General features: G+C 36.1%; 1 protein-coding gene across 4 annotated transcripts in view; it reads left to right on the top strand.

Moving 5' to 3' along the window:
- Positions 1 to 13,366, top strand: part of LRRC49 (leucine rich repeat containing 49) — a 145,327-nt gene that overhangs the window by 36,106 nt on the left and 95,855 nt on the right. For all 4 annotated transcript variants that reach the window (XM_058737201.1, XM_058737202.1, XM_058737203.1 and 1 more), the window contains one exon: positions 10,811 to 10,872. In XM_058737201.1, coding sequence (XP_058593184.1) covers positions 10,811 to 10,872 — 62 coding nt within the window. The remainder of the gene's footprint in view (positions 1 to 10,810; positions 10,873 to 13,366) is intronic.

Genomic DNA, 13,366 nt, shown 5'->3' with positions numbered 1-13,366 from the left:
TTTTCATTCTTTTTTATTTTCTAATATGAGCACTAAAGGCTATAAATTTCCCTCTAAGAACCACTTCAGCTTCTTCCCACAAGTTTTGAAATTTAGTATTTTTATTCTAAATATTTTATAAGTCCCATTATGATTTCTTCCTTGATCCATATACAATTTTTGATATGTTTGGGTTATTCTTTTTTTAGTCATTCTTTTCTAATTTAATGGTATTGTGACCAGTGAATGTGGATTATATGTAATCGGTTCTGTGAAGTTTGTTGAGGTTTGCTTTATTGCCTACTAGGCAGTCAATATTTACAGTCAGTACGTGCTCTCCATATGTTTCCCTAGTATGTGGTCAGTCTTTGAAGCTGTTTCTAGGTGCACACAAGTTTAAAATTGATGTATCTTGTTGGGATGAGCACTGGGTGTTATATGTAAGTGATGAATCACTAAATTCTGCTCCTGAAACTATTATTACACTATATGTTAACCCACTTGGATTTAAATAAAGTAAAAAAAAAAAACTGATGTATCTTCCTGATAAATTGTTCGTTTTATCATTGTGTAGTAACTATCTTTGTTACTAACTCCTTCATTGAGCAAGTGTTTTATGAGCATGGGCCATATGTCAGGTACTGTTCTAAGTATGTAGTATAGCTAAGGAAGTTAATACTTTTTGCCTTAACATTCATTTAGTCTAATGTTAGTGCCAACTTTCTTTTGGTGATTTTTTTCCTGGTGTATCTTTTTTATTCCTTAACCTTTAGAAAACTTTAATATTGGCACAATTTCAGAAAAGGATGCAATAGTAAAGAAGTCCTAGTACCCCAGTACCCAATTACCTAAATGGTTATATTTAGTACATTTGCTTTGTCTTTTCTTTTGATTATTCTCCTTCTTCCCTTCTCTTTATGTCTACAAGTCTGTCTCTCTCTCCCTCTTTTTCTGAACCATTTAAGAGTAAGTTGCAGGCATGATGCCCCTTTATATTCGCATACTTCAGTGTATATTTTCTAAAAACAACAATTCTCTTATATAAACACATTACAATAATCAAAATCGGGAAATTAACATTGATGTGATGCTATTATGTAATCTGTAAATCCCATTCAAGTTTTCTTAATTATCTAATTAGTGCCCCTTTATAATAAAAAAAAAAAGCAAATTCCAAGATCATGCATTTCATTCAGTAATTATGCCTCCCTAGTCTTCTTTAATCTCTTTGTATGTCATGACATTGACATTTTTGAACAATAGTAGCTTCTTATTTTGCAGAATGTCCGTCAATTTGGGTTTGTCTACTGATGTGTCCTCATGATTAGATTCAGTTTATGTACTTTTGGCAGGAATAGCAGCAGGAGTGATGCTAACTTCTTAGTGAGTCATATGACCTATTCTTTTACTTTCAACCGGGGGGCGTTTTTGTACTCATGCACCTTATTGTGGGCTGATGGAGTTTTCTCTGTTCTTTCCTATTCACTTTAATGGTTACTCTTAACATTTTAAAATATACACTTGACTTAAATTATGGAGTTAATATACATCCCTACCCTCTTCTTAAATAAGGACCCCAGAATCATTTAATTCAGGAAGCCTGTCCTGGTTCACATAGTTTTGCTTCCTAGACTTTTTTTTTTTTAATCTTTTTACTTCCAAAATTAGATATGTTAATTGTTGGTGTTTTCAGTCAGTGCTTATTTGGATTCACCCACATGCGTGTCTGGGTTTACCACTCTTTCCAAAATATACAATTTAGAAAAATCTTTATGATGGCTCTGGTGGTGGTAAGCTCTCTCAGTTTATGTTTGTCTGATAATGTGTTTATTTTGCTTTTATTCATGACTGATAGTTTGACTTGGTGGACAGTTATTTTTTCCCCTAGATGTTTGAAGCTCGCTGTCTTTGAACTCTATTATTGCCATTAAACTGTCTACTATCTTTTTTTGTGTGCATGATTTTCTTTTTCTTTCTCTGGTTGCTTTTAAGATTATGAGATTACTTTTTGAAGTTCTTCGGACTCACCAAGATGTGTATAGATGTGGAACCACCATATTTCTTCAATTTTAGATAAATATTTTTTTTCCATATTTCACCAACTCTGAAATCTGGATATGTTTTACAATGCATGGCATCTTAAAATCACTATTGGATAGGTTATAGTAATTTCATTGCTTAACTATACGTGAACTTGCTTTTAACTTTATACTATGCTCATTTCAATTATTGGTGCTACATGTTTTGACTTTAATCACTGTTCAAAATGTATTTAAAAAGATTACACCTAAATGGCTCAGTGGGTTGGGCGTCCAACTCTTGATTTCGGCTCAGGTCATCATCCCAGGGTCGTGGGACTCCATGCTGAGTATGGAGCCTGCTTACGACTCTGTCTCCCTCTGCCACTCTTCTTACTTGCACATGCTCTCTCTCTCTCTAAAATTAAAAAAAAAAATGCTAAAAAGATTACACCAAGGGGGTGTGTGAGTGTCTCAGGTGGTTAAATGTCCAACTCTTGGTTTCTGCTCAGGTCATGATCTCAAGGTTCATGGGTTCAAGCCCCATATTGGGCTCTGTGCTGGCAGAGTGAAGCCTGATTGGTATTCTCTCCCTCTCTCTCTCTCTCTTCCCCTCCCCAGCTCATGCTTGCTTGCTCTCTCTCTCTCAAAATAAATAAATAAACTTAAAAAAAGATTACACCAAGACAGCATGAAATGAAACATTTCTGAATTCAAAAAGGCATGGAAAGCAAAGACACACATTTAATATTAGTGAAACATACTTTTCATTGGAGGAATGACCGTAATTCTACATTTTCTTGCTAATTAACAATCACATACTTTCAAAGGAAGAAAACCATGTTTGGTAAAGCTGTGTTATATTTTGATACTGAGATAGATTCAGAGAGTTTGCTCATCACATGCCAAGCAATGTACTTGAAGGCAGGAGAAATTGAGCAAGCTCCTTGGAAGAGATGACAGCATTTTAAAGCAAGAAGAAGCTGTGTGTATAATTCACACTGGTGTCTTAGACTATTTGGGCTGCTATCACAAAATACCACAGGCTGGGTAACTTATAAACAAGAGAAATTTATTTCTCACAGTTCTGGAGGCTGGGAAGTCCAAGATCAAAGTGCCAGCCTGGTTGCATTCTGGTGAGAGCCTTCTTTTTGGTCTACAGCTGGTGAGTTTTCACTGTGTCCTCACATGGTAGCAAAGGCTAGACCTCTTTTATAAGGCACTAATCCCATTCATAAGGGACCACTCTTGTTACTTAAGCACCTCCCAAAGGTCCCACCTCCTAATACTATCACCTTCGTGGTTAGGATTTCAATTTGGGGGAGACACAAACATTCAGACCAGAGTACCGGTGTTTCTTTACCTTAACAATATAAAAATATACAGAATGTATGTCACTAGCTTGGAAGAACATTCTGTAGACAATAATAGAGCACACTTTTAAGATACTCAGCATCACCAATGTTCATGATGGCACAGAAGACAGTATTGTGTGAAAAGCATGGATATTATTGGTTAAATAGTGATTCAGAAGTTGGACTCTAAATGTGAAGACTATTCCTCCATACTTTATTGAGGTGTAATTTGGATACACAGATCTCAACTGTACAGTTCACTGTTTTTTTTTTTTTTTATATAAATGTACTTTCATTTGACCACCACTCAGATCAAGATAGAAAACATTTCTTTTGCTCCAGAAAGTTCCCTTGTGCCCCTTCCCAGTCAGTCCCAGCTTTTCCCTGCCCTAGAAGTTTTCTGACTTCTTTCCCCATAGATTAATTTTGCTTGTTTTTGAACTTTTTATGAAATATATATATATATATATATATATATATATATATATATATATACTTTTTGTGTACTAACTTAATGTTTTGATATTCATCCATTTTGTTGTGTGTATCATTAGTTTTTTTTTTTAAATTAGCTGAGAGTTGTATTCATTCTCTAATTATAATGCAAATTGTGGTTTCATTCTTCTCTTCATAGCCATCTTGATTATTTCCAATTTTTGGCCCTTACAAATAACACTGATAGGAATATTCTTATAGTCTTTTATTTATCCATTTATTTTGGTGGACATGTACCTCATTTCTCTTACGGAGCCATAAGGTAGGTGGATGTCTAAATTTACTAGAAACTGCCAAACCATTTTATAAAGTGATTATACCATTTTACATTCCAACAGCAATAAATAAGAGCTCTAATTACCCCACATCCTACCCAACATTTGATGGTGATGGTCTTTATAAGTTTAGTGATTCTGTGATTATCAGTGGTTTTAATTTGCAGTTCCTTGATGACTAGTGATGTTGAGCATGTTTTCAAGTCCTTTTAGGCCATTCTAACATATCTTTTTATGACATATCAGTTTATGTCTTTTACCTATTAAAAAATTAGGTTGTTTATCCTTTTATCATTGAGGTGTAGTAGATCTATGTTCTAGCTTCAGGTCCTTTGGCATATGCATTGGGTGGCTTCTTTTGCATGGTTTGCCTTTTTGCTTATTTAGTAATGTTTTTGATATGTAGAAGCTTTACATTTTAGTGATGTACAGTTTACCAATTTGTTTTATTTTATCATTGGTGCCTTTTTTGCCCTGAACAAGAAGTCTTTGTCTATCCCGGTATCATGGATATGTTCTCCTCTGCCTTCTTCCAGAAAGTTTATTGTTTTACCTTTCACTTGGGGGTCTTGACACTTCTTTAATTACATTTTGTGTATGGTGTGAGGTTGGGGTCATGGTTAATTTTTCCGATATAGGGATATCTATTTGCTCTACACCCTTTACTCATTAATTGGTGTGTCCTTGTTGAAATTGAATTATAATCAAATGAGTCTTTTTGTGGACCTTCTCTTTTGTTCCATCTATTTGTATATTATTATGCCAGAACTACACTGTCTAACTCTATGCTAAATGGAGATATTTTGGAGTTCATTTATTTAATAGATTCATTTTGCTTAATTTTTATGTATGCATAAGAATGATATTTGGCTAAAAATATGGTTAAATAAATCTAAAAGAGCTCTTTCAGCAACAGTGAAATAAAAATTCTAAGTGATATTTTGTTATTGGTTAATCATAAGTTTGTTTCATCAGGTGTTACATAAAATAAACTTAAGATGATACCTTAGATTTGACCAAATATGGTAATTTTACTAGCATACCTAATATTTGTGTTTCTGAATCTGCAGATGCATATCTTTCATTAATTATGGGAACATACTGAGTCTTTATATTCTCAAATATTGACCCCTTCCATTTTCTCTCTTTCTACTTCTTAAACACCTACTAGATATAGCGTGGACCTTCATGTTCTATCCTTTGTGTCATAAAATTTCTATCATTCCTGGGGCATCTGGGTGGCTCAGTCGGTTGAGGGTCCTACTTCAGCTCAGGTCATGATCTCACAGTTCGTGAGTTCAAGCCCCACGTTGGGCTCTGTGCTGACAGCTTGAAGCCTGGAGTCTGCTTTGGATTCTGTGTCTCCCTCTCTCTCTGCTCCTCCCCCGCTCGCACTCTGTCTCTCTCTCTCTCGAAAATAAACATTTTTTTAAAAATCTAAAAATAAATAAATAAATAAATAAATAAATAAAAATTTCTATCATTCCTTTTTCTCTCTGCTACATTTCTGCATTCTTTTTACTTATTTAGTGCTATTTGCCAGTTAAATAACTCTCTCCCCAGTCTTATCTAGTCTATTTTCAGCCCATCTACTGACCATAATGACCATAATTTTTTGTTTCTAGGAGTTCTACATGAATTTTTTCATAAATGTCCAGAGTACCTTATTAAACATGTTTTTTCATGTTTTGGTTTCTTTTATTTCTCTAATAATTTTAAACATAGATCTTTCCTAGTCTTTATCCAGTTACTATATTTTCTTAATTTTTGAGCAGTTCTACATTTGCTGCCTGAAGTTTCTGCTGACTCTTGCTCATGCTAATTTTTTTCCCATACGTTAGTTGGGATAGAATGCTATAAGCCTGAGTTGAGTTTGTGTCTTTCCAGAGAGTGTTGCCAGGAGTGTTAAGGGCATGAATGCCAGGGATCAGTTGTTATGAGGGGTCTTGTTAGATCATGTACGTGATAGAAAACTACAAATTCAAGTGAGGAAAGGCCTATGATAATGAAATTGAGGTCTTTTCTTTTCCCTCGTTGCTATTAACTCTAGCTCTCCTAGATTATAAATACTGGAAGTCTTCATAGTCAGAGTATCAGTAGCCTGCTTACTAGTCGGGTTTTTAGTCCCCCACCCCACCATCCCACCTCTTTCCCTATGGGAATTAAATCGTGTGCTGAAAAAAAATCAGACTGGAAGAATAGCTTGCAGCTAGTTGAGAGAGAGAGAGAGAGAGAGAGAGAGAGTATGACCATATAAAGGGTGGTAAAAAATATAAAAGGCAGATATATATATTAATGCCTTTGGGTAATAGAACCAGAAAATAGACTTTTTAAAATAGGCATTTAAATATACGATTGGACTTGCTGATATGATGGCTTACATATAATTTCTCATGGAATATGTGTCTGTGTCAAAAGGGATGACTGTAGCTAGTAGTTAGTTTGGAATTAATAAATCCTTTTATAAAAGGGAGTACTTTTTGAACTTCTTCATTGCTTTGTTAATAAATCTCTTTTCAGTTCTCAAAATGAAAATAATTTCCCCTATATATTTATTTTTATTTTTATTTATTACAGAATAGGTAACAGAATGAGAGTAGCTGTGATTTTTTTAGTCCTCTTTGTCCTACTTGGTGCATGCCAAAGCCTTCGTCTCTTCACCTTTCTTCCTTATTCCTCTGCAGGAAACTGCTCTAAAAATAGCTTCAGTAATAGATGTTCTACACATGGTGAGATTGCTGAATCATTTAGTTCTTTCGTGAAGTTTAGGAATATGGAAAATAGTGTCTGAGCTGACTCGGACAAGCATCTTTCTCAAATGGCAAGTCTCTATTCTTTTGAAAAATAAAAAAATTATAATCCTCTCAATAATCTGTAGTAATTTTGTTTGTCTAACTTTTAAAGGATTATACTTTTAAAATACAGAAAATTACTTTGAATCTTACTTCAATTTTTTTTAATGTTTATTTATTCTTTGAGAGAGAGAGAGAGAGAGAGAGAGAGAGAGAGAGCACACGAGCAGAGAAGGGGCAGAGAGAGGGAGACACAGAATCAGCAGTAGGCTTCAGGCTCTGAGCTGTCAGCACAGAGCCCAGTGCGGGGCTTGAACTCACTAACCGCAAGATCATGATCTGACCAGATGCCTAACCGACTGAGCCACTCAGATGCCCCGACTTTGAATCTTACTTCAACAAATGTTTTGAATGTAATCTTAGAATTGTGTTTTGTTAAATATAGTAAATTTGAGACTATGAGCAGACTAAACTACACATGAAATGAAATACAAATATTACCTTATATGTAAATATTTTATTTCATCTTCCTCTTCTCAGGTTGCTTCCTTGCAGTAATTTCTCTGCCTGTGAAAATTTACCTTCAGAAAAGAACTGTTGGGAGGGTTTAACACTGTACAATTAAATAAACGTGCTGACTTTTCCTTCAAGTTACGAAGATTTGGCTTTCTTACATTAGCTTTAGCCCTCCACTTCTCCTTTCCCCATTATTCCAAAATAATTATATTTTTTTGGATAAGTAGATTGTCAAATGCTGGCCTCCCAAAATACCATTGGAATAACCTGTTAGTAAAGAGAAGTTGAGGTTGTTACTTACCGGCAAGAAAAGCTCACTACCTTGACATAGTCTTAGTCACGTCTTCAAGGGCAAAGGCAGGATATTTATTTTTGAGATTTCTTGGGGGTCCGGTTTAAAGGTGCATCTGTCAGTGAAGGGGCTTGATTCATATTGATGGATTTATGATGTAATAGGTTGGGATTGTCTGGCAAAGAAAGATGAGATTTGCAAAGTGAACATTGGACCTTGGTTTTAAAGCACGAGATGCCACCCTTGGAGTTCTTTTTGCCTGCCTCCAATGGCGAATCCCCTTCCTGGATCTTAGGTGTTTTGATCTTTGTTTCTTCTCTCATATTAGAGGAGCCATCTTCCAGTAGCTGTCAACAAGTCTTTTTTGTTTGTTAGTCTTCTGTAAATAACTCACACAGATAATTAATATGATAAATATGTTTTCTTTTTGTCTATGCATTACAAAGTATATCTCAGAGTTGCTGGCAAAATTAAAAGCCATAATTTTCTTGTAGAAATGAAACCTGGAACAACAAAAATGATTGCGGGTAATCATTTTGCTTTTCAAAGTTCTGGAAGGGCTATCAACTAAACTGGTTATAGGGATATGTAGCTAAATTCTGAGTTTTCGTTTTTCAATCTGTTGTGAATATTTTTTTATAGCTCTATCAGGTAATGATGGCTAATGATGGCTAACATTTGATAAAGACTTCTCCTAAAATTTGGTTTCATAAATGAAGATAAATACAAAACATTATAATTTAATCAAGCAAACTTTTAAAAACCTGTCTCACAAATTATAGCCTGATATCATTTGAATTTATATTTTAATAGCAAAAACTTACATCTTGGAAGGTGTCTGCAGTCTCTGAAGGTGGTAGGCTGGAGCTAAAAGTGACAAGTGTATTTTTTTTTTTAAGCTGCCTTGATTTAAAGGAGAGCCAGGCTGCTGCTTCTCACTTTCTCCTGGTTAGATGTCAACAAACAATGTTGGTGCCCATAAATATCTCGGGTAGATTTAGGAAGAATTTGGGAGAAAAGATTCCCTGAGAGTACAGAGAGGGCTTTCAGTTTGGCTATGACTCCCTACTTGTAGAGACCAGATAGGAAGAAAGCTACCACTTCTCTGGAAAGTAGGGCCCTGGAGTAAAATGAGACCAACCGCTAGTCCATCACTCCTCCACTTACCTTCCAGGCACTTCTGGGATTATCAGGAGAAGAAGCTGGTAGGGATGATTCCAGAAGTTGGCCAACATTTAGAGCTTACAACCCACTGAGGGGAATTTGGATGCCTTCCTGTTTTCTGCAGACTTATCTTTGGCCATGGTTGAAAAACGCTAAAAACCACCATTCACACCTATGGAACAGGCTTTTCAGGGATGGGCCTGAGAATAGGAATGCCAAATGAATGGTGCACATAGCCCGTGGTCTGATGACTGGCAACTGTATCTGTTTTATACTGCTTAGGATCTGCAGAGTTGACAAAGTGTCGGAGAGGGGTGCACAAGGGAAACCCCATGGGAAAATGTCTTAAGCCAGATTCATTTCTCCTCTACCCTCTCAAAAACCAGTGAGATGTGACTCTGTCACAATTCCATCACTTTTATATTTTCTTTATATGGCAAACTTAAATAAATGAACCATTTTAGGAAAAGCTAGGCTTTGCTGTAATTTTAAGTCCCTTGTCTTAATTCTTACTGGGGTCTTGGAAATGGTAGTTTTAAAAGGGAGGAAGGAAAGGAAGGAGGAAGAAAGATAATGACCTATGGAAACAGTAAAACAAGTTTTGATTTGGGTTTAAATATTTGACACAGTAATATGTAAAATGTATATACTTGTATTAGCATTATTCAAACTCCTATAACTAGAATTATTATAAATGATATTGCCCTTAAAAATTAATAGCATTTATTATACACCTGAAACTAATATAATGCTTCAATAATTAGTCCCAGACACAAAAAAAAAGAAGAAAGAAATGTGTCCCAACTTTTCATACTAACATATTAGTATTAACAGCAGATATTTTAGCTAGCTCATCATCCAGCAAATTAAAGTGAGTCTTTAAAAAAACTTTTTAAATGAAAAGAGAGAGAGAGAGAGAGGGAGAAACATTTTATAAGAGAAGTGTCAGTGTGTCGAATTTTAACGGAAGTCAAGATAACCAATCTTGTCCTGTCTCAGTCTCTAAGGGCAGTATGTAATCCTGGGTCACCTTTCCATCCCACCCCCACCCTCCCTCTGCAACAACCCCAACTGTTCACTTTTTCTCATGTGCCTAATGAGGTTGTAGCCTAGGTAATTACTAAGCTGCTTCTTAAGATTCTATTTCTTCAGCATATGTCAGATTTTCAAGAAGTTTGTGTCTTTCCATTTGATGAAATTAGATGGCTTTGTACTTATTTTGTGATTTTTAAAAAAGTCATTTGAGCCAAAACATTTCAATATTTGGTAAGGGTAAAACCACGTTTAAACAGCCATAGTTTGCTCTGGGGTGCTGTACCCAAACAGAACGGGGTAGATTTCCAATTGTAACGTCTGTTGTTTGCTTAGGTTGGAAATTGCCCTTCAGTGACACTCACTGTGATCTGCTTTTAGTTTTATGGGGAGATTGTCAGCATCTTGGCTCATTTGTAACTGGTCTATTTCCAAAGGATTGAGAATAGTGAGGGAAATGGCTTTGAAATTCTCGGTACTGTTGGGAAAGCTAATTGCATAAATTTAAAATTTAAAACATTTGAACAGCTTCCTTTTAAAAGTGATTTTTAACAAACGTTTGATCATACTATATTTGTGCTACAGTTGAAATGCTGAAGTAGCATTTTGGCTTCTTTCCCAAAAGCATGCTTAAAGAGGCTAGCGGCATCTCTCCCTGTTCTCAGTGCTTTTTACCTTGCGAGTGGTGCAGCTTGCTCTGCGGATGTAGTGAAACCCTCCCATTTAATCTGCAGTGGGGAAGAATGGAGCTCGGTGTCCAGTGGAAATCAATGGTCTAGCAAGGTTGCAGTGAACAGCAATGACTACATATTTCAACAGCCGAGCCAGAAGACGTTGATAATATTTTTTTTTTCTTCCAGCTGATAAATTTTTGCTTTCTGTTTCCTTCTAGAGAGATGTGGATAATTTGCCCAGCCTCCAACGTCTGTTTCTCAGCTTCAACAATATATCTACGTAAGTGGAAACTCCCGATTTGTCATTTATTAGTAACCTGATTGTGTGGGTTCTAGTGCTTTAAATGAGGATTCTAAGTGCCTTGGAAAATTTTCTTGTCATGGAAGATTTTACATTTGAAAATGACAGGGCCATATGACAAAGTTCTTGGTGGAAAAACAAAGCTCTGGTGAGGGTTAGAGACTCTAATGCTAGGATGATGAAATTAGCATAGCCTGTGCTTTTTATTTAATTATACTTTAGGGTTGCTCTTTCGTAAAATGTGTATGTGGAAATTTCAACATATATTTTGCTGTCCTTTGTTTGACACTTCCTGCACCGGTCTGTTGAATTAGAATTTCTTCCATAAATTGTCATCTACACTCCGTATAGCTACTAAGCAATTTGGATGTAAGATTTCAGGCTGTGTCACTGAGCCTTTTGCTAATTAGGCCATAACTTCTATCTTGTTATTCCTACTTAGAACGAATGCTGCTAAGAGACTGTATATTAGAGTATACACATGCATACATTTTGTTTTCCAAAGATTTGAAGCATATCATCCTCACATTGTGATGCTGTCTCATTCAGTGTCAATGTGGAAGATTTCAGAACTGGCGCTGAGATAGGCAGACTTTTTGATGCGAAAGGAAGGACCTCTACTCCTTCCCTAATCCTTTCCTCCTCCTCCTTCCCCCAGCCAGTCAGTTTGAACTATGCTTTATGACGACCTCTCTGTTCTCTACTTTTACCTCGGGGCTATTCTTTGAACCATCTTTTATAAGAGGGTAAGAACTAAGTGTAAGAGTTTAGAGCACATCTCTTCCTGAGCTCAAGGTCTATGCTTCTGATTATTAAGAACCAGTGTAGGGACACCTGGCTGGCTCAGTCAGTAGAGCATTGACTTTCCATCTCAGGGTAGTGAACTTGAGCCTCATGTTGGGCATAGGGCTTACATAAATAAATAAATAAATAAATAAATAAATAAATAAATAAATATTTTTAAAAAGGACTTTAGTTTTTGTGCGGTTTCGTTGGCATCTTTTTCCTCCCCTATCAGACCTAAGGGTTAACCCCATATCTCTGTACCATATCTCTAAAGGTTAGAGATTAAATCTGGATGGTTAACTTTGCACAGAGGCATTATTTCAAATACCCTTCCTCTGTCTCTCTTCTCTTCTGTGGAAAAAAATATTGAAGTTTTCTGACTTTTCATATTTTTTCCAGTTTGTGTTGAATGTGTTCCCGTGGTCTTATTGGGGAGGTAGGGTTTCTTTTCAATAGCAGTGGAAGGGACACTTAATTTTCTTTGGGGAATTTCTACCTAAAGACCATTAGCAACTATTGTGAGAAGATAGTTTCTCATTCTTACCATATTCATTGTTTAAGGTGCTGGAAACCTTTAGATTCCCCCAGCTTATGGTGGAACTTATTACTTTTGCTTCTTGCCTTGATTGTGGGGAGTAATTTAAAGAGAGATATAAATCTGGGTATATAGGGGCTCTGACGTTCCCAAGTCCCCAGGATACTTGAACTTCTGGACTCCTGACTATAGAGAGATGGCTTGACTTACTTCTATTTAGGGAATTTTCTTCCCAATCTGGAAAAGAGTTTTACCCACTCCGCAAAATAAAGATATGACTAATGAGATTAATGTCTTTCTTTTTAAAAATCATTTTTAGTTTTATTTCAGCCATGGTAGGTTTTCCATGAGCTGGGGAAAACTATGCTACTTGATAATACACCTATTGGGTCAATATACTACTTTGTAAGTTGGACCTCTAATTTTCATATCCCCCAAATCAATTATCTTTTGTGCCTTAAGGAGAAAAATTCCAGAGAAAAATTTTCTCTGTCACATATACAATAAATCCCGCGGTCATTACCACATTGTTTTTAAGGAATATTTGCTTTGTAAGGGCAATTAAAGATAACCAATGCCATATTCTTCACTGTCCTTCTCCCTCTCTTTTAAGTTTCTTTAAAAAGCATGATTTCCCAAGAAATTGAGCTAGAGGTGAGTCAATGATTTCAGTGCTTTCATTTTCTTACTAATTGTTTTCTTATGTTTCTACATAGGCACAGCCCTTAACCTTCCTTTAGTGCTTCCAGCTCGTCTGCTTTGGAGGCTCAATACATTTTCTGCTCTGTTCCTGTTGACACCTGTGGTCCAGGACATGGTATACGGAATAGATTTGATCTGCTGGGGGAAAAATCAGAGAGTGCAAGCCTTGAAATCACTTCTGTTAGCTTTACTCAAGATAAATATCTCAGATACCTGGGCCATCACATGATCTGTACAGATAACTATCGTTTCAGGGCCCCAGTGCCCTGCCGTAGTGCTGGCATAATAGAGTTGCCTGGTTTTAGACTTAGTAGCCCAGGGGTAGCAGAGGTCAGTAAGAGGAGAGACAGCGGTGAAAAGCTGAAAGTCAGTACCTTTTATGACTCCCTCCGGAAAACTCACAGATGATATTCAGTAAATGAAAGTATCCAATTGTATATCCATTTCAGG

The sequence above is a fragment of the Neofelis nebulosa genome, chromosome 7, assembly GCF_028018385.1.
Source record: "Neofelis nebulosa isolate mNeoNeb1 chromosome 7, mNeoNeb1.pri, whole genome shotgun sequence".
Classification (NCBI taxonomy): Eukaryota; Metazoa; Chordata; class Mammalia; order Carnivora; family Felidae; genus Neofelis; species Neofelis nebulosa.
The sequence above is the reverse complement of the archived record's forward strand: the minus strand, read 5'-3'. Positions and strand labels throughout refer to the sequence as shown.